The sequence below is a fragment of the Thamnophis sirtalis genome, unplaced genomic scaffold (assembly GCF_051295495.1).
Source record: "Thamnophis sirtalis isolate CommonGarterSnake01/CBP01778 unplaced genomic scaffold, rThaSir2_p1.2 scaffold_10, whole genome shotgun sequence".
Taxonomy (NCBI): domain Eukaryota; kingdom Metazoa; phylum Chordata; class Lepidosauria; order Squamata; family Natricidae; genus Thamnophis; species Thamnophis sirtalis.
Window position 1 is genome coordinate 39,869,900 of NW_028261390.1, and position 27,865 is coordinate 39,897,764.

General features: G+C 40.7%; 2 protein-coding genes across 2 annotated transcripts in view; one reads left to right on the top strand and one right to left on the bottom strand.

Annotated features, from left to right (window-relative positions):
* Positions 1 to 3,781, top strand: part of NUDT6 (nudix hydrolase 6) — a 31,906-nt gene extending 28,125 nt beyond the window's left edge. Inside the window, exon 5 of the mRNA XM_087724412.1 lies at positions 351 to 3,781. Coding sequence (XP_087580538.1) covers positions 351 to 748 — 398 coding nt within the window. The 3' untranslated portion in view covers positions 749 to 3,781. The remainder of the gene's footprint in view (positions 1 to 350) is intronic.
* On the bottom strand, positions 1,232 to 26,534 carry FGF2 (fibroblast growth factor 2). Its single transcript, XM_014058446.2, has 3 exons — positions 25,903 to 26,534; positions 2,754 to 2,857; positions 1,232 to 1,417 (listed from the first exon to the last, which is right to left on the bottom strand). Exons 1-3 carry the CDS (start codon positions 26,084 to 26,086, stop codon positions 1,232 to 1,234), a joined length of 474 nt encoding a protein of 157 aa, XP_013913921.1. The 5' UTR covers positions 26,087 to 26,534.
* Positions 26,535 to 27,865: the final 1,331 nt, after the last annotated feature.

Consider the following 27,865-nt stretch of genomic DNA (forward strand, 5'->3'; position numbering starts at 1 on the left):
CTTCTGCGTATTTCTGCCAAGATTATCTTCCCTACTTTCTACAGCAGTTGTCCCCAATCTTTCGGGCACCAGGGATTGGTTCCATAGTTTTTCCACAGACTGGAAAAGGTGTGGTTTTGTATGCTGCCTGCAAACCATGGATGGGGCTTTGCTTGTTTGCTCGGCCTGGTTGCTGGCATGCCATGGACTGGTGCCAATCCATAGACCAGGGGTTGGGACCCTTGTTCTAGAGCAATTGAAGTCTCTATAACGATTGTTTGCATGAGGGACTTATCTAATACTTTACGAGCTCCTAAAATTATAATTTCTGGTTAAAATTCATATGTAACTTCATTCATTCTTCCTCTTAGGGAACACAGCAGTTCGAGAAGTTTTTGAAGAGACAGGTATAACATCTGAATTCAAGTCTATTCTAAGCATACGACAGCAGCATGGGCAACCTGGAGCCTTTGGGAAATCAGATATGTACATAATCTGCCGTTTGGATCCTTCTTCTTTCCATATTAATTTCTGCCAGCAGGAGTGCTTAAGATGTGAATGGATGGACCTAACAGAGCTTTCCAAGACAAAAGAAACTACTCCAATCACTAGCAATATAGCTAGATTACTTCTCTATGGATATCGGGAAGGGTTTGATCAAATTGATATATCTATGAGAGAATTTCCAGCTGTGTATACAGGTCTTTTCTATAAGTTATACCACAGAAAGCTGCCAGAAAATTATAGAAATGTAACAGATATGGAGTAAAATTAATCTTATTTTTCATTTAAGATTATTTGAAACCAAAGTCTGTGTTTGTGTGTTTTGTTCCAAATTAAAATCAGTATTTATGTTTATGCCCTTTAAAAAGATATTACCCTTAAATAATAAAGACTCTATAGAGTATGCATTTTTTAAAACTTTTTTCACATTCAATAACCTAAATCAGAATGTCTATTCCTAAACCATAAGATTAAAATGATTATAAAATCTAACTGGAAGTACTTAATTAACTGGCATATTTAAGTGGAACTATGTCTCCATGCCACACTCATGTTAGTACGCATACACAAACAGCCTTATATAAACGGTGAATGAAAATGGTTTTCACTCTTACAGTTCTACACAGTATTGATCTCAAATTAATCATCAAACAGAGCTGACTGGAAAATATCACATTAATTTGTCTTGTGGAGGAGGGAACATCTACTGTTGTTGTTGCACAATATTTTATTAACTGCGACACTCAAATCAACTTTTGGCAGACATTGGAAGGAAAAGAATAGCTTTCTGTCCTCGTCCAGTTTTTGGTCCAAGTTTGTACTGACCAGTTCGTTTCAGTGCAATGTACCAATCACAATATTTACGTGACCGATATGTGTTATAGTTATTCGATTCCAAGCGTTCAAAAAAGAAGCATTCATCGGTTATATATTTCTGGGGGGGAAAAAGAGGAAGGTATTATTCATAGCCTTTGTGAAAAAATAAAATGATTTATCATATATGTTCTTCTGGCTATTTACCAAAATGATGTAAATCATTTGATATAAAAGATATAATCAAATCTATATTGAGTTTAAATCAAATCATAATATTTTAACTGCAGATTTCCTCATTTACCCATCTTTACACACAAACATATAAATTCTACTTAAGTCTAAAGTAACTGCTTTCTACAAATTAGTTTTCTTATTTCCATGTGAAAGATTAACATCCTTATGCTTATGAAATTTTAGTAGGAGTATAGTAATGAACTGAAAAATCTATAGCTGCAAATAATTATTTTGAATTAATACTTTTCTGAATACCAGGGTATTGCATAGTGCTGTCAGTCACATTAAAATCCTGTTTTAACTTTTAGAATATAAGTGACTAGCATTTAACCTGACCTAAAATGTAAGGACAATTGACATTTTATGAATTTAAACAAAATTATTCCAAATTTTGATTAATGGATTATTAACCATTTAATTGATAATATAAAACAGGTAGAGTTACTAAAGAACAAACAATAGCAAAGTAACTGAAGTGGAAGGAGCTGCCATGTGGAAAATTTCAAATATAAACAAAATATTTATGGACCATTATTGTATGTTTTTATACCAAAAAAGTTAGGAAACATCAGTTCTTCAGTAATTTGCCACTAAAAATCAGCAGTATCATTTTGAGGGCAATGAGAACCACAAGAAGGACCTTCTGCTACCCTATTTTGAGATAATGTATAAATAAATCACATGGAATAGTTGAACTTGCAGCACTTCAGATCAAAACTAAAATGTTGCTTTGGAGTGCATGGCCTGAACCGTAAAGTCCTTTCCCCAGGTTTACATCGCAGTTGCATGATCAGGAAAATATGTTTTCGGTTTAAAGAGTTCCAAACAGGCACCACGTGTGCCTTCAAATCTGAAGTGCTACGGAGTCCTATAGAATATCCTTTAAAGTTAAACTTAATTTTCTCATCAGTTTATCCAAAAAGCAGACAAACATGACTCCATTATAGTGAAAACTAGCATGTTGAAGACCAGAAGAAATGCTGTTGATAAGAACTTCAAAAGTGGAGACTATGTTAACCCACAAGTTCTTCAAAAATTTGTCATTTTTAGAAAGCATTCTGCAATACCCATGAAATTTAAATTTAAATATTTAAATGTATATTAAATTTATATAAATATATATAAATATTATATTAATAATAATATTTATATTAAAGCTGCTATCTTAAAGCCTTAATTATGAGAAGGAAAAAAATTGGAAGGAATTGACAAACGCTTACCAGTGCTAACAATCGTCCATCTTCATTCATAGCAAGGAAACGGTTTGCACGTATACCTTTGATTGACACCACGCCTCTCTCTTCAGCTTGAAGTATCAACTTGACTGAACAGAAGGAAAAAGACAACCATGATATTTCAATAATTTATCAGCCTACAAGCTATTCTTCAATTTGCTTAAAATTAAGGTCTGGATACATACATGGAAAAATAAATCTAATTTATTTCTCTGCATATGTATCCTAAAGCTAAAAACATTAATAGTTTAACTTTTGTAGAAATAAGATCCATTATTTAAATAATGTACATAATAGTTACTGCTAAATTAACTGAATGTCCCATTTGAGCTAAAATATAAAATCTAATAGAGCACACTTTCTTGGAATAATGTTTCATATTCCTACCCAAAAATATTGGAGTAGTCCCAAGTAAGTCATCAAGTTTATTGCTTAAAATGCATGAATATTGAAAGCCACACAACATGGAGTTTGTAGTACCAACATGGACTTTGTATGGTAGTATGGTATTTGCTAACTAACAGTTATTTTCTATTTTAATTTGGATTGATTTTTCTCTCTTAAATGGTTTGATGTTAATGGTTTACTAAATCATGGCAAACTGGAAATGTGGAAAGGTCTTTGTTTTGTTACTGGAACATTCCTAAATTGCAAGATAAAAACTGTTTGCTCTCCAGGTTAGGATAGGATAGGACTATGTTAGTTTTAATAGGATGTCTGTAGAAAGCTAATTGACATCTGGTCTGTCTCTTTATGAACCTATTCTTATTAATACCCCTACTTACATTACAGCTCATTTAAATGTAACATGTTTAACCCCATGTAACTGATTTCCTATGCAAAGGCGGTGCAGGTCTGTGTGTGTGTCTGTGTGCCTTTCTCAATGTTTCTTTTGTGATTTTCTTTGATGTCTTAACTATAAAAGAGAATGTAAGATGGATCTCAGGGTTCCCCCTCTAAATGAGAGGAATCCTTTTTATCAGCACATTCTGAATAAATCGTAATAAAATGATCTTCCTGTCTCAGCTATTTCATTGGAAAAATATGCTTACTGAGGCACAAGCCTAGAACCAGATTTGGCCTTCACTATTGCCATCACATTTATATTAGAAACATAGGGAAGTAATTGGGAGAAATCCAAATCCAAGACATTCAGGCACAAAATGGTAAAGGAAAAAAAACCTCTGGTCCTTCCATGTTGGTAATAGGAAGAGAATCAAAACCTGGGAAAATAAACCTCTAAACAACAACATGAATGGGAACATGAGGTTTTTAAGAGGGAAATGAGTCTCATTTTGCTTTAACCTATATTTCTTTGTATTCATTCATCTCTGGTGCTGTGAATTTACATAGCAGGCTAAAGATTACTAGCTAATTAGATTTTATTTTAGGAAATCTGATTTCAGCCATAATGACTTTAATGGTGTTTGTGTGTGTGTGAAAAAATACACAATAATCCTATTTTTCTTTCTCATTATGAATAATAGCACAACAGAGTTGAAAGGGACTTTGGAGGTCTTCTAGTCCAACCCCCTGTTCAAGCAGGAGACTATATACCATTTCAAACCAATGGCTGTCCAATCTCTTCTTAAAAACATACTGTTGGACCACCCATAATTTCTGGAGGCAAGTTGTTCCACTGATAATTGTTTTAACTGTCAGGAAATTTATCCTTAGATCTAGGTTGCTTCTCCTTGATTAGTTTCCATCCATTGCTTCTTGTCTTGCCTTCTGCTGGTTTGGAGAATAGCTTGACTCTCTCTTTTTGTGGCAACCCCTCAAATATTGGAACACTGCTATCATGTCACCCCAGTTCTTCTTTTCACAAGACCAGTCAAACCCAATTCCTGGGTATGTCTAGTCTAGTGAAAATGAGCATATACATATATGCCAAAATTTATTTAAAAAACAAAATTGAAAATTAAATTTTAAATAGCTAAAGATGAAAAAAATGTATTTTTACATTCATATACCAAAACTAGTCTAAATAATTTTATAACCAATGTTTTCCATTTATTACAGGAGGCTGTTAGTCATAAACAGGCTCCTCATCTGATCCACCAAAAAACGCTTAATGACCAGTGACAATTATGATTGCTTTGAAATTAACCCTTGATTTAGCAGGCTACTTAAGTCAAACGGGATTCTTGAAACCCCAAAATATGTGACAAAAACATATTTTCCAATAACAGTGAATACCCATGCTAAGAAGCACCATCAAACATTGTCTAAAGTGATTTGCTTGAAAATAGGAAAAAAATTGGCTTTGCTATCTCTAGCTTTGACTATTGTTAGAAACACCATGTTTATTTGTTACCACCAAGCATACATAGTAAAGGCATAATAAATGAGTATAAAAACTTTCAACATCTACCTGGAAACCTAAGACTAATTAATAGAAAGGAAAACAGGATAACTCTTCCACTGATTTGGAAAACAATGAATTAATACTTCCATGTATTCATGAATTTAATTTCTACTGTGCCTTATTACATATAGGTACATGCTAGAACATTCCTCTCTCAACATCTTTAATCTAGAAGAATATCTAAGAATATCTACCAACTCCTACAATTAATATAATATAACTCTACATACATAACTATGGGAAATGTACTATAAATACACTTGCAACATTTTATAAGCATTGCTTGGATTTAATTGTGTTATAATTTTGTTAATGAAAAAAAAAAGATTTACTAAGGTATGTTCTCTAGACAGTCATATTGATATATAACCAAACCTTAAAATTTTTAAAACATAAAACTGAATATAAAATGTGTGACTACCTCCTTAAAAGTAAATGCCTTTGTTAGTGTTCAAAATAATATAAAGTGTTCAAAATAATATAAAGAACCAAACAATTGTTGGCTTTTGCAAACTGAAAGATTGTCATTTGCATAAAATGCATTGGACAATGTGGAAGAATAATAACTATACTTGTTTATTAGCGGTCATTAGTGGTCATTGCTTTGACAAGTCTATGCAGTTTTTCTTGATTTTTGAAAGTGATTTGCCCATTGCCTTCTTCCTAGAGTTGAGGGAAATTGAGTCACCTGGTTGTGAATTTTGTGCATTAGTCAGGACTAGAATTCATGGTTTCCCAGGTTCTAGCCTGGTGTCTTTCACCACTATTCCAAAATTGGTCTCAACCAGGGGTGGGTTCCTGCCAGTTCTAACCTCTTCTATAGAAGAGGTTCCACAAATCTACAATGCCGTTTAGAACTAGTTCCAGCTCCCTCCCTCTACCCGTCTGCACATCATCAACATGAAGAGCGAGAGGAGGAATTCTGGGAGTTGAAGTCCACAAGCCTTAAAGCTTACAAGTTTGAACACCCCTGGGGTTTTTTTTCTAAAGGGTTAGGGGTGCAAGGGACTTGTAACTTAACAGCTTTAAGACTTGTGTGCTTCAAATGCCAGAGTTTCTGAGCCAACATTTTGGTTGCTAAGCAAGAGCATTGTTAAGTGAGTTTCACCACATTTTACAAGTTGGCCACGCCCACCATCACATGTCTGGCAAGCCACTCCCACCTGGTCACATGGCCGGCAAGCCACTCCCACAAAGCAGGCCACACCTACAGAAGAAGTTCTAAAATATTTGAAACCCACCACTGGTCTCAACTATGTATCAATAAAAGCATAAATAATATTATATAGCTCCCAATTTCTCCAACAAAGAATCATTCAAAAAATGACCAACAAAAAATTCCATTGAACTGTAGGGTATTTAAATAGTAGAGGAAATAAAGTAATACTCTTAATTTCTACCTTTGCTAAGAAATAAAAAATGATGTACTATATTCTTCAAACAATACTCTACAGAAACTAGTGATGACCAACATTTTTCCAAAGAGTTAAGTATTATTATTTTTATACTTAACAGGGAAAATATTATATATGGCTCCAATCCTTCTTCCTTTCTGCTTTTTCTACTGTTCACCTGTTTTCATGGCAGGAATCCCTTCAGCTCATCTCTCTAATTTACTACCTGCATGTCAAGTGCATTGATCTTTTGTTTAAGACTGCATTGCAAATATATTATCAGATTAAAAAAAACTAATAGCAATAATTTCAAAAGTAAATATGAGGTTGATGGGGCTGAAATCAGAGAATTTATTTCAAAATAAACAAATAGGATTGTATTTCAAATTTTACGAAAATCATAAGTGCATGTGCTTTGGTTCCTGGTTTATTGATAATGTTTAAGAGGGTGGCTAAACTAAGAATCCAAAAGCTCAAGGATGGTTATAGTGAGTATGCGACTAACTACTTTCTGTTTCCAGAGAGGAAGTAATAATGATTTGTCAATTTTACAGTTTATACAGTAGAGATTCTTCAGCTTATTTTCTCCTTTGGTAACAAATTCATGTGGAAAAATTGAGGAGCTTTTCTCCCGTGTATATACATATTATAGTCACAACTATGTACCGTGTTTCCCTGAAAATATGACAGGGTCTTATTTTCTTTTTACTTACAAAATATGACCTTGGGCTTATTATAGGGGAGGGCTTATTGTTTTGGGGTTGCCGGGCAGCTGCTCCTTTGCGAACTGGCTCCCGAAGAGCCGGGCACAGCCTCAGGGGTGAAGCAGCCATGAGGTGACCAAGCTCACAAGCAACCGCCCAGCAAACCCCCTCTCCAGCCGGGCAGAGCGCCATTCACTGACCTATGGGGTATCCCTAAGGTGCCAATCCACGTGGTGCTCTGCCCACTTCCGAGTTACCGTGGCTTGGCACATTAGGGATACCCCCTAGGTCAGTGCGTGGAGCTCTGCTGGGCTGGAGAAGGGGGTTGCGCAAGCGCCTGTTCCGCCCCCAGCAGGTATGCCTCCTAGCCTCAACATGACCGGGCCCAGCTGTCCTTGCAGCAGCCGCCACCACGCTCCGAGCATAACGTCTTCTCCGGTTCCAAACTCCCAAACTCGGCTGCTGTGACTTCCAGCAGCAGCCGCTCTAAGAGTGCGCTCTATGGTTGTAGGCTGGCTGCTTGAAGACTCTCTTTCCAGAAGACTCTCTTACAGAGTCTTCCAGCAGCCAGCCCACAACCATAGAGCGCACTCCTAGAGAGGCCACTGCTAGAAGACTCGCCAGCCGAGTTTGGGGGGTTGGAACCAGAGAAGACATTATGCTTGGAGCGTGGCAGCAGCAGCGGCTGCTGCAGGGAGAACTGGGCAACTCCCCCCTCTGGCCAGGCAGAACGCCACTCCCCAACCTAGCGGTATCCCGAAGGCGTCCTTTCTCTCCCACAGCTCCTGTGGCTTGGTGCCTTCAGGATACCGCTAAGTCAGTGAGCGGTGCTCTGCCTGGCTGGAGGCATGAGGGGGGTGTCCAGAGGTTTATTTTCGGGGGTGGGCTTATATTTTTGCCCATGCGAAAAATTTGGCAAGGCTTTAGTTTAAGGACAGGTTGTATTTTCGGGGAAACACAGTATTAGTAGTGGATTTATCATTTATGTTAATCAGGAACAATATGGAGCAATCCAAATAGAATTCTAAGGCCTTCACTATTTGCTCATTCACCCCACACAAAATTAAAATATTTCTGCATGAACATCTAAAAAATAAAAGTTGGTTTTAAACCAATAATTTGATTATTGTTTCTACATAAATGCATGGACCAATGGGTACTTTTATCCAGCCAATATATATATTCATAATATTTTTACCTGTCTGTCTTTTTTTTCTTTACAATAAGTTCGCTAATAATCTCAGGTTCCAAATATTTTAAACAAATAAAATGAAATAAAAATAGTTTCATTTTGCTTAGAACACTGCATAAGCCAAATAAAGCAAACAAATTTACAAAGAGAAATAGAAGAAGGAAATCATACACAGCTTCGGGAGTCTTGCTTTCTCAAGTACATTTAATTTACTTCAACTGGCAAAATTATCAGAAGAACACTTTTCATTTTCAATGTACAAGAAGGGAGCTTGTGTACTCACTGAAAAAACCTCAGGCTGCACGTCTCTAGATCAATGAGCAGCATTACTACCATCTCTGCTACGGAAAAGCCAATTCCGAGCCAAGAGTTCAAGGCTCATCTCCAAGATTTTTGCAGAGGCCCTCTGAGGAAAATTCTTTCATGAGGCCCTGCATGACATACTCTGTGGCGAAGTTACAGCGCCAAATCCATCTAAATTAAATGTTATTACTGCACATTCAAGTACTGCAGGGCAAGTCACAGGAACAATTAATCTTTGACTAATCTATTAGCTAAGTATGGGGAAACAGTCAAATTAGCTTATAAGAATATTAAAAGACATTTCCGACTTCCCATTCGGCTGCAGGTAAAACAATGCCAGTAACATCACTGCTTGTATTTCACATCCCTTTCATAAGCTACAGTTCACTTCATCAAATGCAAGAGGTAATTAAACTGATTCAGGATTTAAGTTGGGATAAAAGAGAAGGAAGGCAAGGTGATTATACAGATTCAGTTTACATGTGAAAAAAAAATACAAGTACTGTATTACTTTTATCAATTAACAATTAGAGCTGGCTCTTTTTTCCCCTCATAGCGATCTCTCTCTCTCTCTCTCTCTCTCTCTCTCTCTCTCTCTCTCTCTCTCTCTCTCTCTCTCTTTATATATATAAACTTTTAAATACTGTAACGTTTCTTTAATAGTGTAAGGAACGCTATACCACATTGCTTCCATAGTGTAAAACTCATCTTTATATAAAGCCACCGATGATGCAATATTAATTCATAGATTTAATGAATAATTATAATAAATCTGTTATGAGAGTGTGAAAGAAAAATTGACAAAACACCTTGCTGATTGAACAACGGTTTGATGATGCAGATTGATACAGGATTCAGTAGAAGTTATTCCCAAGAAACTGAATAGGATTATATCCTATATAGTTCCCTGGGAAAAAAGAATAATATTTAAAATGAATTTTATCAAGACACTGAATTTAAAATAAGTGAGCTAAATAATTTAAAAGATCTACACACATTGAAGAATCTTGTGTAAACTGTAGAGAATAAGGGATTGTGAACATCACCTAAAGCAGTGACATGCAGGCAGGGGAGGCAGGGGAGGCAGAGCCTCACCACTGTCATCATGAAAAGAAAAGAAAATTAAAAGGAAAAAGGCTGAGGTAGTTGCTGCCAGAGTCACAGTGGATGACTCTCTGCTTAGTGCTTAACTGTTTAAAAAGGCCCCTTAAAAAGTGCCCTATACAGGAGGAGGCGGGAGAACCACATGCCTCATTTAGTCTTTATGATCACTCGAGCAGAGTTAAGCAAGGTTTAAAAGCCGAAAAATTCCTTATGTAGATGAGGCACGTGGTTCTCTCACCTCCTCCTGTAGAGGGCATTTTTAGAGGCTTTTTTAAATAGTTAAGCAGAGTCATCCATTGAAGACTCTGGGAGCAGCTAACCCAGCCAGACCTCAGCAACTCTTGCCTTTTTCCTTTTATATTTTTACATTTTCATCATGGCAGACAAGAGCAGAGTTGAAATCCTCTGTGAAACAGCTAGAAAATGTATGTGGGTTGGAGGGAGGGGGAGAAATTCAAAATTAATGTAATTTGTAAGTAATTGTATTATTGTAAGTAATTTGTGTATATCTGTATGTTTTTTACCCACCTCTGCTGGCGGGCTGGCACTTTTTTAATGTCGGACACAGCGGCAGGGCTTTTGGACATAGCGGCAAGGCTTTTGGACATAGCGGCAGAGCTTTTGGATGCCCTGGGGCTGTGTCCGCCATAGAGGCGTCCCGCCTCTATGGCAGATACAGTGGCAGGGCTTTTAGAAGCCCTGCCACCCCAGCACTAGAGGCAAAAGCCGCCCTGCTGCTATGTCTGCCATAGAGGCGTCCCACCTCTACGGCGGACACAGCACCAGGGCTTTTGGATGCCCCAGCGCTGTGTCCACCAATATAAGACAGCGGACCCTGGGTCGGTCACAGCCCGTGTGCCGCCATGTGACCGCTCTGGGGGCTCAGCGTGTGGCCAGAGTGGCGGGGCTGCCCCAGAGAGTTTCTCCTGGCCAGGAAGGATCACCAGGAGAAAGCCAACGGCAGTCAGCAATGGGACACGAAGGAGCAGCCATCCAGCCGAGCTTGGATTGTCCCCAGGTCGGTGGAATGGCAGGGAGATTGCACGGGGCTGGAATGGAGGCGGCAGGGAAGCAGGACATTGAGGCCGCCCTGGGCGCCTGCCACAGGATGCAGCAGCTGCTGGTCGGCCACTCCTTCATGCCCTGTTGCCGGCAGCATTTGGCTTTCTCCTGGTGATCCTTCCTCTCCACGTGTCCGGGTGGGCCCTGGGTCAGACAGCAGCCTGCGTACCGCCACCATGTAACCGCTCTGGGGGCGCAGCCAGGAAGGATTGTTAGAAGAAAGCCAACTGCAGTCAGGAGTGTCCCCAGGTCGGTGGGGTGGCGGGGAGGTTGTGCGGGGCTGGAGGCAACAGGAAGGCAGGGGTCAAGGGCATGCTCCTGTACCGGCAAAAAATATATCCTGCTATCCCGGAACTGTTCCGCAAGATAAGGGAAGCAAGTCTTGGGAGAGACCTTCCCTCCCCCTTCAAAGAGCCCATGTGGGGAGAGAGGAGGCGGCCTGTTTTGAACGTGGGCAGGCAGACAGTTTAGTGGCCAGTGCCTCCTTTGCTTGTTCAGGCGGGCAGAGCTATACACAAGTTCATGATTCTAGGGAAGGCTTGGACATAGCGCCTGGGCGGCTTTTGCCCGCTTGTCTCACCAGCCATAAACTTCACCGCACGTCACTGACCTAACGTTTTTTTCATCAGCAAATAATGATGGATGTAAATCATGAAATGAAAGTCTAAAACTGGGTGGGTAATTTAAAGCCAACATAAAATCACATCAATAGTAGGTCAATAAAATCTAGTATATATAAAGATAAGTTTAGTTCCTTTAAACCAGTAGTTCCCAAACTTTTTCAGTCCACCACCCCCTTGGTGCTACAAACTGATCCTCAGTGCCCCCCACCCAGTGATGGAATTCAATTTTTTTTACTACTGGTTCTGTGGGTGTGGTTTGGTGGGCGTGGCTGGGGGGTCATGTGACTGGGCGGTTTGCACGATGGAAGGAAGATAGTAACAGTAAAATTCAAAACTGTAACAATTAATTGCACATTTATTCAAAATCCAATTTAAAAACCTTTTTAATTAATGTTTATTCAACAAAATTGTTGAACATGATCCAGTGATACCAGGTTTTTAAAGTCTGATTGTCATTTATCAAGAACCTTATTGACTAGTAACTTAGTAAACTCAGTAAAATTTAGTAACTGCTTCACTGTTCAGTAAATTCTTAATGTGATGGATGGGCTTGATGAAGTGATGCCAATTTCCCAATGTCTGGTTTTAAGTCACTTAGCAGGAGTCTTAAATCACCACATTCAGTAATCTGGAATCGATTTCTTTGCTTGGAGAGAAGTTGGATGACTACACTGAAGTCACGTTCCACCAAATATGATGTTGGAAATGCAACAAGGAGTTTCTTAACCACTGTCCATAGTGCAGGATAGCGATCAGAAATTTCTTTCTGTAACCGAAACTCGTGGTATGATTTCTTAAACTTTGGCTTCAGCTCAAAGTCATTTTGCAGCTCTATGAGTTGTTCCTCCACTACCCCATCTTCCTCAGTATCTGAAAATGGATTTATCACCCAATCTGGAATTTCCATCAAAAGAAGATCCTGATTAAAGTTTAATTCTACTGGTAGTCCTCAATTTATGACCACAACTGAGCCCCAAATTTCCATTGCTAAGCAGGACAGTTGTGAAATGAATTTTGCCCCATTTTACGACCTTTCTAGGGGACACGGTGGTTCAATGGCTAAGACCCTGAAATTGTTGTTTCAGAAGGTCGGCGGTTCGAATACCTAGTGTCGTATAATGAAGTGAGCTCACATTACTTGTCCCAGCTTCAGCCAACCTAGCAGTTTGAAAGCAAATAAAAATGCAAGTAGAAAAATAGGGAGCACCTTTGGTGGGAAGGTAACAGCGTTCCGTGTCCCTTCGCCGTTGAGTCATGCCGGCCACATAACCGCGAAGATGTGTTCGGACAGTGCTGGCTCTTTGGCTTTGAAACAGAGATGACCACTGCCCCCTAGAGTCAGAAATGATTAGCACGCTTGTGCGAGGGGAACTTTTATCTTTATCTTGCAACCTTTCTTGCCACAGTGGTTAAGTGACTCACTGCAATTGTTAAGTAAGTGGCAACTTGTCAAGTTGTTTTACATGCAAGTTGCCAAGTGTCCAAAGTTTTGATCACGCAACCATTGTGTGAAAAACAATCATAAATCTTTTTCCCTCCAGTGCCCTTGTAACTATTAACGACCACTCAACAAATGGCTGTAAGTCAAGAACTACCTGTACACCAAAATGGTCCTAACCCCCCCCCCCCGGTTGTGCAATGAACCCGAAGGGGGTGTGCACACTAGCCATCAGCTCAGCCCTCTGCAACATACCCCTTGCCTCAGGAGCTCTCTACGCTTCGTTTTCTAGCAATGGCCAAAACCGTCGAGAAAATGCTGCATGGCTTCGCCCACCCGCCTGCAGCCTCTTGGTCTCAGTTGCTCCGAAGGCGGAGAACAGCAAGGCCTGGGCAGGAGCGAGGCACTGAGACAGGGATGCTTTTCAATGGCGACCCCGCCTCCCTCTATGCCAGGGGTCCCCAAACTTGGCGGCTTGAAGACTTGTGGATTTCAACTCCCAGAATTCTCCAACCATAGCTGACTGAAGAATTCTGGGAGTTGAAGTCCACAAGTCTTCAAATGGTCAAGTTTGAAGACCTCTCCTCTAAATGGATTATTTACCCCTCGGATATTCCAGTAGCCCAGCATGGCTTCCATCTTCTCCGCTGGTGTTGTCAGACGTGTTTGGCTCTGCTTCCCGTCGCAAGAAAAGACCAGTAGAGCTGCTTTTATACTTCAGCGGAAGGATGTCGCAATGAGGGAAGGAGGTGGCGAGTCCCACCACAGGTAAAAGCCCTGATGGGAAAACCCTTCCCGGAGGTGCGGACGATCAGGTGTTGGATTGCCAGTTCCTCCCCTTACTCGCTGAACTCAATTTCGAATCCGAACTGTCAATCAGCTTCAAACAAGTACATCTCTTCAGGAGACCTAACACCGGACACAGTTTGTTTGAGCAAAAAGAGATCCCATCCACTCCCCACCTCACCCAGATTTAAGAGATGCGTCTCGATGCCTTAAAGCAGTGGTGTCAAGGCAGCCTCCCTCAGTAACCAAGAAACCACTCAACTCCATTTTGCAGAATTAAGAGTACCTTTACTGGTCATGAGTGGATAGCAGCTAAGCAAAGCAAAAGTGCGCGTAATCATAGATATCAATATGTGACCGAACCCCCTCCCCCTGGTAACCCCATCCCATGGTCCAATCTGTACATCCCTCAGGTGTCATATGGGAGACATCTTCAAAAAGCATCATCAGGTTGGTATGCCGGACAGTTGGCCTTGGCGGTAAATCTTCTATCTGGAGCATGCGCAGTAGATGGTGAGAACAACTCCCTTTTTACAATCACTCCTGTACTGAATACTTCCCCACCCAAATACCATGCCCCCCTCCCCGTTTCAATGGCAGCTGAAAGCAAGCAGCAAAGCAGAGGCTGACATCCGGCCCTCCATCAGGAAAGGAAGTCATCCCTAAGAAAACAAACAAACAAATAAACAAACAAACAAATAACACAAAACAGGAACAAGAAAAGGTAGAAATGTAAAAGTCAATTTGGGTCAGGGCTTATTGGGGTAGGCAGAGTAGATTTTACGCAACAGTTTAGGAGCCCTAATGTGGGTCTTATCGACCCATTCAGCTTGGGTGGGGGGGAAATGTTTCCAGGAGACTAGATATTGAATTCGATTTCTACGTTTTCTAGAGTCCAAAATCTCCTTAATCTCAAAATGTTACTCTCCTTCAATGAAAAGAGGGGCAGGTGGTACAGGTAGAGGAACTCGCAAAGAGGAAGTGTGTTCTGGCTTTAAAAGGTTTACATGAAACACCTGGTAAACACAGTTAAGATACTTTGGTAGTTCCAATCACACAGAAACAGGATTAATGATCTTCACAATAGGAAATGGACCGACGTACTTAGGTCCCAGTTTCTTAGACTTTTGGGTGGTTTGGAGAAACTTGGTAGACAAAAACATGCGATCTCCAATTTTGTACTCTCTTTGTTTCGTCCTCTTCTTGTCAGCCTGTTTCTTGTGCGCTCGATGAGCAGCTTCCAATGCCTTGTGGGTCAAAGGCCAGATTCGCCGGAGCTGGTCACTCCACTCGGAAAGGGACAAAACTTGTGGTTTTTCTCGGGGCAATTCTGTAATAGGTACAAAATCATGGCCAAACACTATTCTAAAAGGGGTGAAACCAGTGCTGCTGTGCACAGAGCTGTTGTAGGCCACTTCAGCATGTGGTAACAACTCAGTCCAATTATCTTGCTGATAATTAATGAAACACGGAGGTACTGTTCCAAAACAGAATTAGTCCGTTCACAACCCCGTTAGTCTGAGGATGGTGGGCGGAGCTTAGCCCCTGGGCAGAGCCAAGGAGGTGAATTGGACCCCCTATCCAAAATTATGCATTCCGGTACACCATGTAGATGGTATACGTGCGTAATAAATAATTTAGCAAAGGATTTAGCTGACAGGATCTTGGAACAAGGCACAAAGTGAACTTGTTTAGAAAACAGGTCCCTGATGACCCAAATCACGGTATTTCCTTGACTTTCTGGTAATTCAACAATGAAATGCATTGATATCTCCTTCCACGGGGCTTCAGGACGGGCCACACCTTGGAGCAGGCCCTGGGGTTTTCCTGGTGGGCGCTTCGCGGCAGCACATATGGGGCAACTGGCCACATAGGACTCAATGTCTTTTTTCAATGAAGGCCACCAAAATTGTCTTTTAATGAGATGCAGAGTCTTTACAAACCCAAAATGGCCTGCCATTCACGAATCATGGATCCGCTGTAAAACAAAAGTTCTCATGCTAGCAGGAACATATACTTTAGCCTCTATCCAAGCTAGACCATCTTTCATGGTACATTCATTTGAATGTTGTTTAAACCAGTCATTGGACTCAAGGCCTGCCTTGAGTTTGCAGATGTGGTCTGTTGTGACCTCAAAATTAGAGTTGCTTTGGCTTCTGGTAACCATCGGAGCAGCAAGACTCTTCGCCAGGATAACTGGGTGAACCACGCTAAGCTTTGAGCTGTTGTATTGTGGGAGTCTGGATAAAGTATCTGCCATAAGTTCCTCCCTCCTAGGATGTACTTCAGGGTGAAATTGAACCGGTTGAAATGTTGCGCCCACCTCATCTGTTTAGGAGATAGCTTTCGAGGGGTTTTCAATGCCTCCAAATTTTTGTGATCAGTCCATACTTCAAAAAGGTGTTTATCCCCCTCCAGGAAATGTCGCCAGGTCATCAAGGCCCACCTGACAGCAAAAGCCTCCTTCTCCCATATAGCCCATTGTCTCTCTGTCTCAGTTAGTTTTCGAGAGGTATAAGTGCAAGGCTGCAGGTTCCCGTCAGTGTTCATTTGTAGTAACACTGCTCCCACTGCTACATCACTAGCATCAGCTTGGACGATAAATGGTGAATCCATGTCTGGGTGTTTCAAAACTGGTTCAGCAGCAAAGAGTCGCTTCAGTTTTTCAAAGGCGGCTTGACATTCCATAGTCTAATTTAATGGCTTCCCCGGTTTGGGTTTGGCATCCCCTTTAGACTTTAGGAGGTTTGTAATGGGTAGGGCAATGCTGGCAAACTAGAGAAATTGACAATAAAAATTCGCAAATCCCAAAAATCTTTGTATTTGTTTGCAGGTGCGGGGGGGGCGCCCATTCAGTGAAAGCTTGGACCTTTGCTGGGTCCATCTCGATGCCATCACGGGAGATGCAATAACCAAGGTAATCAATTTTCCCCTGATGAAATTCACATTTAGATAGTTTGGCAAATAGTTCTGCTGCCCGGAGTTTCTTGAGCACTGAACGCACCAATTTCACATGTTCTTCACATGTTTCCGTGTAAATAAGGATGTCATCAAGATAGACCATCACGCCCTTGTACATGTTATGCATTTTTCCTTGTGCTCCAGAAGAGGGCACTTTAAGTTCAACTGGGATAGTCATAGGGCCTGATCGGGAACTTACCAGACGTTCGTCGTCAGATTCGGTTTCACTTTACTCCGATGAGGAGGGTGATTCCTCTTCCCCTGGAGCAGGGCGGAACTGCAGATTAGGTTCCACCCCTTTCATGGTGGTCTCCCTCCTCTTTCCAGGTGGTTTATCTAGCTTTCTCTCCCCCCTGGCAGAGGGCTTTGGGCTCATCTTGGTGCGGCAATTTGCTGCTCGGTATCCCTCCTTCCCGCAACGGAAAAAGATGATCGGCCTGGGCTTGCTTGCAAACCCACTTTTCCCTCCTTTAAGAGCTCCTTGGGGGGGGGGGAGTTGGGAGGGGTAGCCTTCTCTTTTTCACTATCTACACAGTACTTGTCTCGGGCTAAATCAATCTCCACATCCACAGCCAATTCATACCAAGGCTGCCATCTGCGGGGATGGGGGGGCGAGGCTGTTTACACAGTTCTGGTATATGTCTTTGTTTAACCCATCCATAAACCCATCCATCAAAGCCTCTTCGGACCATCCCCACATGTAAACAGACAGTTCACGAAATTCTTGTATATATTCAGCAACTGGCCTGTACCCCTGGGTAAGGGTTTTAAATCTAGTTCTTGCTTTTCGCTCCATGAGCGGATCATCAAAGCGTTTTCTCAGGGCGGCCATAAATCTATTATAGTCTCTCAGTACGGGGGAGTCATCATTATGCAGGGTCACCATCCAAGCAGCTGCCTTATTTTCCAACGCCATTGTAACTATTCTTACCTTGGCCTCCTCAGTTGGAAGATTGTCTCCAAACTGTTGCATGTAATTCCCTACTTGAACGAGGAAGAACCCTAAATCTTTAGATTCTCTCCCAAATTTCACACCCAGTGGGGGAACTTTAGCCATCCGGCGTCTGCGTCTCCCCCTCTTGGGATGTTTCTGGTGGCTGCTGCTGCTGGGGTCGGGGCTGGGTCATCCTGATCAGTGCCACCTTCTGCCCCCCCCAGCTCCTCTCGGGTAGAACAGGCCCTCTGCAGATCTCTCCTCTGTTTCTGTGAGAGCCGCTTCTCTTTCAGGACCACTCTCACGGAAGCGTTGCCTCTCCCAAGCTTCTTCAAAGAGTTTCATAGCCTGGGACATCATAAGGCTCTCCTCATCTGCCTCCTGCCAAGCAGCTGCTGGTCGCCTCTGTCTCCTCGTGGTAACTCCAGACGGAGTTTCCTCGGGGTCATACTTCTGTCCCACTCACAACGTCCATCTGGGGTGAACGGATCGTTCTTCCAAGTGTAGTTCGGCCATTCGCTCCGTTTCCAAAGGGCACAAGGATGCAGCTGCTCCCATATCATCCTCCTGGTCTCTACCTTGGTGGGACATTCTTCAGGAGTTTGGGATTTTGTTGCACTCCCTTTGGAAGGTGTTAGCTCCGGGATGAGCGTGAAACTGAGATCTTGCTTAATATCAAGGTGTCCTCCCTCAGTAACCAAGAAAGAAACCACTCAACTCCATTTTGCAGAATTAAGAGTACTTTTACTGGTCATGAGTAGATAGCAGCTAAGCAAAGCAAGATCTAAGGCAAAAGCGTGCCCTTCCCCTGCCGGACAGTTGGCCTTGGTGGCAAATCCTCTATCTGCAGCATGCACAGTAGATGGTGAGAACAACTTCCTTTTTACAATCACTCCTGTACTGAATATTCCCCACCCAAATACTATGCTCCCCTCCCTATTTTAATGGCAGCTGAAAGCAAGCAGCAAAGCAGAGGCTGACAAGTGGTTAGCCCCAGGGAGAATTGCACCCTGCAGGGGGGCCACCTCCAGCACTCCTCTGCTACCTCCCTTGCTTCTTAGCACCCCCCTGCCACCCCCTTGCCTCTTAGCACCCCCCTGCTGCCCCCTTGCATCTTAGTGCCCCCCTAAGTCATCCCACCGCCCCCCAGGGGGCAGTACCACCCACTTTGGGAACCACTGCTTTAAACCATAGGTGTTCCATAACCTACGAGCTATAGGACATACCTAGCTCCAAGTATTCAATATTGTGCCACTGTAGACATGGTCTAGTGGTATTAGAGAGTTTTTAAGAGTGGAAATGAGAGTAGTTGATCTCCCAGAGATTGCACATTCTCATTGCTTTCAAAAACTTTTTAAAGTACTAGAATTGTCATATCTCTTGTTTGAAAATCCCTACTTTTCTGTTGTGGCATCTGTACCGTCCTTACATTTTTCCTGCATGTGAAAATGCATCTAGAATGGTACTTGCACATGCACACACAAACACATGTATACATATCTGTATGTATTTGTATGTATTTGTGTAAGAAACTATATTAAACAGTCCAACTGTCCTACCATTTTCCAATCAAGCAGGTGTCCTCTCACTATTGTTTTTCAAGAAGTGGGAGATCAGAAGATCTTTATAAACATCAGCTATGAAAGCTACCATCTGCTATAAGTTGGCATGGTGGCTCAGCAGTTAAAGCCATTTAATTAATCAGCCCGGGTTCAAGACCCAAGTGCCACGCAACTGGGTGAGCTGACTTTTTTTGTCCTAGCTCCTACCCATCTAGCAGTTTGAAAGCATGCAAAAGCAAGTAGATAAATGGGTACCACTATACAGGTAACAGCATTCTGTGCATCTAAGCGTATAGTCATGCTGGCCACATGATCCCAGAAATGTCTTTCGACAATGCTGGCTCCCTTGGCCAAGAAATTAGGATGAGTATCACCCTCTAGGGTCCAGCATGACTGGTCAGGGGAAACCTTTACCATTATGAAACATCAAGTACATAACTAAGGATAAGCATTTATTTGGAGAAAGAGAAATCTTAGAAATGTTAATTAGAACTGGAAAAAGATATGGAGTTTTCAGATATAGTTCAGAGACAGAAGGCAAGTGTGAAAGAGCAGTAACACAACTAGTTCTTTTTTTTAAAAAGCAAATATTTGAACATAGTTGAAAGAAGCAGAAGAGCAAGCCTGGAACAAAGGTGAAGCAAAAGTACAGTATGTGAAAAAACACAGAGCAAGAGAACAGCTAGCTATGACATTTTTTGAACCACCCATCTCCTTCATAGAGGGAATTAGTAAAAAAAACCTGGAAAAACTTTAGGCGAATCTGTTTCAGTACTGGAAATGGAAGGAAACAAGAAAATGTGCCTAGATGCACAAACAAATGACCTGATTGAAAATATATGATGAAAATACATTAACAAAAAATTATACTGGAACAATTAATTTCTCTGATCTTCTTTTTTCCAGCAATTGTAATGTAAAATATGAGAGAATCTTATATTGCAAAAAAGGAATAGAAAGTAGAAAGTTCTAGAAAGACAAAAAGGAACTTTAGTCCTTTGTTAAGTAGAATGTCAAAATGGAGATAAGTACCATTGTAGTAAATTTTTTTAGCGAATTTTAATCTTTATCCCTAGGTGTTCAGCAGAGCAGAACAACAGTGGAAACCAGGGAAGAATATAGAGAAGTCTAGAATAGGTTGAAGTTTTTTGCATTTTTTATTTTTAAAAAGTTCAAATTGTGTTCATTACCTTAATGTTAACAACATTAAAGGGACTAAAAACAGAAGTTGTAACATGCTAACAAACATTGAACTATGATTTTTTTTAAAAGAGATATTAAAAATTACAATTGCAACCATAAAATCTATTACATTAAAAAAAATAAAAGAATAAAAGGTGCAAAACCAAAACAACAAAAAATAGAAAAGAAAAATAATCATGTAGTAAAGAAAAAGAAAAATGACTTTACTCCATCACAGTAAGTATAAATAATTTTAGTAACTTATCACCTTCTTTTGAAATACAGCAAATAATCTCTTCTTCCCATATCCCATCTATTATTTATCTATAAATAAATCCTTAAAGTCTCATCAGTTCAGTAATGATGTTAGCAAAAATCCATTAATTGTTTCTAGAGATAACACCATATATATTTTAATTATAGTAATTCGATATTATACATTACAGTATTCCTTTAGAAATAATTTCCTAAGCATGTGATCAGCACTGCCAAAACGGACAGCACCAACTATTTGTTCAGCATTGTGAACATATACATTTAAACCTCTCTATATAGCACCTAAATTAAGGTATTTAATCACACATAATTTTGTTGAATACAGGTACTTCAATCTACAAGAAAAATAAATATATATAAGAGTAACTGTTACATTTAGAAGGGCATGACTTACAATTAGGACCTTCCTATGGTATGAGAAAAATAAAATCCATAGATATTTCCAAAATCATTATATAAGGAACTCACTAATATCTGGGTGGGGAAAAATAAAACCTAAAATATATTTGAAAATTCCAAAATGGCTCTCAACGATGGAAGCCTTCACATACCCAAATCTGGTAGCGTTTGAAAAAGTTGTGACATATAAAGACATTTTGGACACTGAAGGGAAATTAAAATTGAAGCAAAGAGCTTCAAGACCAGGACATTATACTATCATGGTAGTACCAATTTCAAATACAATATAGTTATGAAAAAGTATGGTTTTTATAAAGAACAAACACCTTTTGATAAGACACTGTTGAACTCTGATGAAAAACAAATTAAGAAGATATATACCGTATTTTTTGGAGTATAAGATGCACCGGAGTATAAGACACACCAAGATTTTGAAGAGGCAAATTAAAAAAAAAGTTTTTGCACTCTGCAGACCTCTCAAAAACGGCCTGTTTTTTGCGAAAATGGGCCCTTTTTTTAAAGGGCATGAATAGCCTTTAGGAGGCTTGTAGAGTGCTCCTGGGAGGTGCCCCCCCCCAATGAGCAAAAACCACCCCATTTTTTGCTAAAACTGACTCATTTTTGTCAAAAAAAAAAAGGGCATGCATAGCCTTTAGGAGGCTTATAGAGTACTCCTGGGGGCTGGTGGGGCAAAATTGAGCAAAAAACCCGCTCATTTTTTGCTCATTTCTGCCCTCCCCAGCCCGCAGGAGCACTCTGAAAGCCTCCTAAAGGCTATGTACTGCCATTTTGGTGTAGGGCTGGGGTTTCAGGAGGCAAAACATGCTATATTCAGTGTATAAGATGCACCCAGATTTTCAGCCTCTTTTTTGAGGGAAAAAGGTGTGTCTTATATTGCAACAATATGGTAACTTCTTACTACATTTAAAAATGGAGGATGAACAGATAAAAGATACAATGGTACAATGGGATTTATTTTTTTACTATAACATAGAACTAGAGAAATGGCAAAATTTATGGGAAAGAAACAATAGGTTAACAATAGCAACTTCTTATAAAGAAAATGTATATAAAATGTTTTACAGATGGCAATTACCACCTGCTAGGTTAGCTAAAATGTTTAAATATATGTCGAGCAAATGTTGGATATGTATTTAAAAAAACTGGCACATTTTATCCTATGTGGTGGATTTGTGTTAAAGAAAAAAAATTGGGACAAAAATACACAAATGGATAGAAAAGATAATAGGGAAATATGTAGATTTCAAACCTGAACTGTTTTATTAGGGATGATATCAGAAAAAAATGATAAGAAAAGTATGTATTTAATATTACATGTTTTAACAGCAGTGAGGATTATCTTAGCACAATATTGGAAAAATGAAGAAATGCTGCAAGACAAAGAGAAGAAGATATTAGATTGTGCAGAAATGGATAGTATTACATGGAAAATCGACCAGAAAGAAGACACAAAATATGATGAAACATGGAACTTATTTTACCAATGGTTGGGAAAAGGGGTAGAGAGTAAGAATGGAATCTGTATTGATAAGCAATTTAAATACCCAGACAACATGATGTTTATTAAGCACTAAGAAATGTAATAAATAGAAAAGTAATAAAATTTATTTAAAATATGTATATACTATATAAAATACTCTTATCATGTATCATCAAATAAAAATATTTGGGAAATATGTTTCACTCTATGTTCTAATTTCTTTAATTAGTCAAACAAAATTTAGAATTAGATTCAAAGTCTAACTTCTAATTAGATGGATTATATGGTTTACCCATGCACTGCTGAAATACCAGATTAGGGCTAGAATTTCCAGGAGAATATCTATGTGGTTGCTAAAGACAACACCAAATTCATGGGACATAATGCAAGAAGATAAGCCATATCTTTCTTTTGTATTGTAAAGCATGTATTACCAGACAAATTGCAGTAAAAAAATATGCAAGGCTCACTCAGCAAGATTTTGGACTGATTGATTTCAAATATCTAGAGAAAGAGCACATAGCTGTGTCAAGGAAGAAAGTGAATTTAAGAATCTCTTTGTAAATTAAGAATGTCTACTGATTAAAGGCTATCATGTTATGACATTCACCCAGTGGCCAGATTCTATTCCATAAAGGTATGCTTTTTATATTTAGATAGATTAAGCTTTCCTTATCATGTAATTTCCAAATTCATGAGATTTTACAACCCTTGAAATTCTGTTGGGTAAAGCCAAATTAAGCATGATAATCAGATTTTAAGACTTTTTACCAGGATACATTATAATCATTGATGTACTTCTACATTACAATCATTAAGGTACATCCTTTAATGTGCTTTAACTGAGAAGTTATTTAAACTTATTTGATAACTTTGTTGCTTTTTAAATTTTCTATTGTAAACATGAGTCAGTCAGGGTTTAGTAATAATAAGGAAATAGTATCCATTATAGAGGTGGAAGGTACAGCAAAATGGTTTTGATATTTTAGCCCACTCATGATCTTAGAATAACAGTAAAAACCTACAGCACTAAATAGTGTAGGTGTGGAATGCATACCATGAGACAGGATTCCTAGTGCTATTGGTTTTTTTAAAAAAAATACAGATCACAAAAGGAAAACAGTATGTAGATGTCTTCAAAATTTTGTGAATGAGACTTAACAGGTAAACAATATAATATTTTTACCTCAAATTCCAAAGAGTTAGGCGCACTTATCAAGGCTTACATCCCAATGGTCTTAACAGTAAAAAAAAAAAGTTACTTCAGAGTAAATGAGAGCAAATATAAAGGAGATGTCCTTTTTGACCACATGTTTCCCATCTGGCAGGCATAAGCTTAAAATCAAATATTGTCTAACTTTATGAATGTCTTGGGGGTTTAGATTTATTTTTACAACAATAGTCATTCAAATGTTCATGTATTATGTAAACTGTCTGCTTCTTTCTTTCTTTCATCTGTCAACAGGTTCAATAGCCTAGATAGATGACATTTATTTCCAGAAACCAGCACCAGCCCCTTCATATGATCACTGTAGTATGTAGATCATTTGACTCATCATACATTTCTATGGTGAAATTTGAAAAATGAGTCACCAGCAATTATATTATCTCTAGCATATGTTCTTCAAAATAAAGATTTGTTGGATAAATACTGTGATGGAAAAACCAGTCTTACTGATGTTGAAAAAAGTACATATGGATTCATTTTTTTCTATACTTGTCACAGATGACCAGAAAGTTAAACAGAGTAGCTTTATTTTCTCATTTGTTCTCCTTGCCAATTGTCCATGACCTCCTTTGTTTGTTCATATATCTGGTAGCCATACACAGGGCATTAAACCAAAATTGAACTTTAATTACTGTTTAGAGATCATGTCAAACTCAACTCTCATTGGGCACAGATGAAAATGGAAATGTGAGGAAGATAGAGTTTCGGTGGCGCAGTCGTTAAGAGTGCAGTATTGCAGGCTACTTCTGCTGACTGCTGGCTACCTGCAATTTGGCAGTTCAAATCCCACCAGGCTCAAGGTTGACTCAGCCTTCCATCCTTCTGAGATGGGTAAAATGAGGAGCCAGATTGTTGGGGGCAATATGCTGACTCTTTAAACCGCTAAGAGAGAACTGTAAAACACTGTAAAGTGGGATATAACTCAAAGTGCTATTGCTATTGCTAAGATGCTACCAGTAGCAGGCATAGGGAGCCACTGCATTCTGTTTGGACAAAGTGGCATACTTTGTGAATGACACAAGCTGCATCTCTTTATATAATTTGCAGTCTGTACAGTACTGCATACAAGTTTATTATTTATGTACCAAAGACAAACTCCTTGTGTCTAATCACACTTGGCCAATAAAGAATTCTATTCTATTCATAAAATAAATGATAAATCCACTCACTGTAATACGCTAAATTTCCCACAGGCAATTCTCTGTGGATGAAGGAAAGGATCAAATTGATTTAGGCTACAATCCTGCTGATTTCTAAATGTGTTAACAACTTACCCCTGGGTAGACCTGCAAAGGACTGTGCTACAGATAGGAACACATTGAAAAGGCTTTCCCTTCTGTGCCCAAATATAATAAAATTTGATTAAATACATATTTACAATGCCTTATTTTCAGTCAAGGAGACATAGTCTGTCATGAAAGGAGTTGATTTAATAGCTGTTAAGGCTTAAACCAGTTTTAGATACAATTCGGAGACATGACCATTGCAACAGGATAAAAACCAAATAAATAATTGAAAGTGTTACCAACAGACAGCGAAGTATCTGTGAAGATTCTTGGTCATCCATTTCATAGTTGTCTCAAAAGTTTGTTTTTTTTTCCAAAAAGCAACTGGACTGGTTTTTTTTTCGAGGAAGAAGAACGTTTCGTTTCTCATCCAAGAAACTTCATCAGTTGTGATTGCGATGGGGATGGAAGGATAGGTACTGACAGTTAAGACTGGACGGACTGTCACAGAGAGTGCTAATGGACCAGAGGACTGCAAAGAAATACAATCCCACCTTACCACCACCATGGGGGTCAGAACCTATCCTTCCATTCCCCCCCTCCCCCATCACAACTGACGAAGTTTCTTGGATGAGAAACGAAACGTTTTGTTCTTCTTCCTCAAAGAAAAAGCGGTCCAGCTGCCTTTTGAGAAAGCACTTTGGAGACGACAAGCAGCTAGTCCGAAGCTGGAGTAGAGTGAGGGAATATTCAAGTCATCCCCTCCACTTGATTAACTCTCTCCCCCCTTTCTCTCTCGGGGGGGGGGTGTCCGCGCGATCCCCCCTCCAAGGAATCTGGGGACAGGCAAGGCGGTGGGATGGGAGGCGAAACCCGAGGGAGGCTACTCACTGTGCGGGTCGCTCTTCTCTCGGACTCCGTCCACTCGGCCATCAGAGTTAATTCTCAGGAAGAAGCCTCCATTTTTGCAGTACAGCCGCTTGGGGTCCTTAAAGTGTCCAGGCGGGAAGGGGCCACTGCTGCCGCCACCGCCGCCGTCGTCTGGAAAGGTGGTGATGCTCCCCGCCGCCGCCATCCTCGCCGCCGCAACCGAGGGCTCCCCTCTGGACGCCCTTCCGCCAGTTCTCCCCGCGCCTCGACGGTTCCCTCTGCCTCGCCTCCCTCTGCCGCGGCCCCCCAGTATCGCCTCCCGACGGCTGCCCCGCGGAGCGCCTGCCTGGAAGGGAGCGCTCCCTCGCACGGGGAGGAAAGGCGGGAAGGGGTGAGGGGAGGACGGGGCGTCCGCTTCGCCGAGTCGAGCCCCCGCCTTACTTCTCCTTCGGAACTCCTTAAGGTCGCTGCGCAGCTCCGAGCTGGACGTCCAAGTCCGTTCTTTTAGCCAGGCGGTCGGCAGAGCCCGGTCGGCTGAAGGCTTCGCCGCCTGCTGTCGCCCAATAAAAGAAGCCAAGGAGGGGAGTCGCTCCCGCTCCTGTGGTTGCCTCGGGAGGCCCGCTCAGTCCGCGCTATTATTTACTTGTTTGTTGCCCCCGGCCGCCCCCCGGCCCCACCTCTTTCCTGCCCTCCTCTCCCACCCACCCACCCCTCCCCTTCCCCTCGGTGCTTCCCTGCGCTGGCTCTCTGCCTGTCCCCGGTACGAGAGAATCGCTCGCCCTGGCTCCGCTGCAGTGGAAACTGGCAAGGATGGAGAAGCGAAGAGGTTCGTTCCTTCCCGCCTCCTTCGCATCCCTTCGCGTAACCCTACCCTGCCCAGCGCTCGCTCCGCTCCGGGGCCCTTTTTTGGGCCGCCTGTGCAAATCCCGAGTTTGGCCGTTGGTCCTGCGCGATCGGTTACCACTGCTACCCCACCGCAAGACGGCCCTCGGGCTAATCTAGAGGCCCCGGGACGGCCGGTTCTCTCACAAGGGCATAATTCGCGGTTCTTTCGTGACAACCCATGGGAACGTTTCCAGGTGGCAACGTTTCCTCGGCCTGCGCAATGATACCAAAACCAAAACTCTTTTGAAAGATCGAGGTGACTGTGTAGCACTAAGGGATCAGAGGTGCCCATTTTCCTAAGAGAGGTTTCAGGGCTTGCTTGCTTGCTTTCCTTTTTTTTATGCGGAGGCAATGGAGGCAGTTGTTCTGATCTCATACATGGAGAAGTGTTTATACCGCGTGGTATAGTACTTGTAATCAAAATTACAATTAGTTGGATCAATACTTTCTATTCAAGAGAATAAAACTTATAGCCCCAAGTGTTAATTGCTGCTTAAAAGACAACAAAACCTTTTGAATTTTCAATGTTTCTGCATAAAAGTGACTAAAACTCTATCTCTTTTCCAAAAAGTCCTTAAACTAGACAAAAAAAACCCAATTAAACAAATAAGTAAAAAATATCACTTAGTTGTTGATTTATTAAGGGAAATGATCCAAACCAATATTTTCTGTGGCGAAAGTAGTTTCTAGGATTATCAGTTCATTTGAAGGTGAAATTTGAATCAGGTGTTTCTGTCCATGAGAGAATAACAGTCAGAGATGGTTAAAGACCAGAATGCAAGCTTTTACTATCAACATTTTATCTTCACAACACAGGTATCTGGAATTGTGTCTTGTCTCAAACAAAGGCATCTGAAGACTCCCCACAACTATAATTGATGCTCACCAGACTGGAATGGTTACCTGTAGCCTGGCTACACTGCAAAGCTCTAGATTTCTTGATCAGTATGCTTTAAGTAAAGCTTAGCAACAAAATAAATGTTTGGCCAATGTATGCTGAAGGAATGACCATGGAGTTTTACTTGTTGGGAAATTTTCAGAAAAAATATTCTGGTCAGTTGGAATGTTAAATCCCATAGAGATCTGGGAAGAGAGGAGC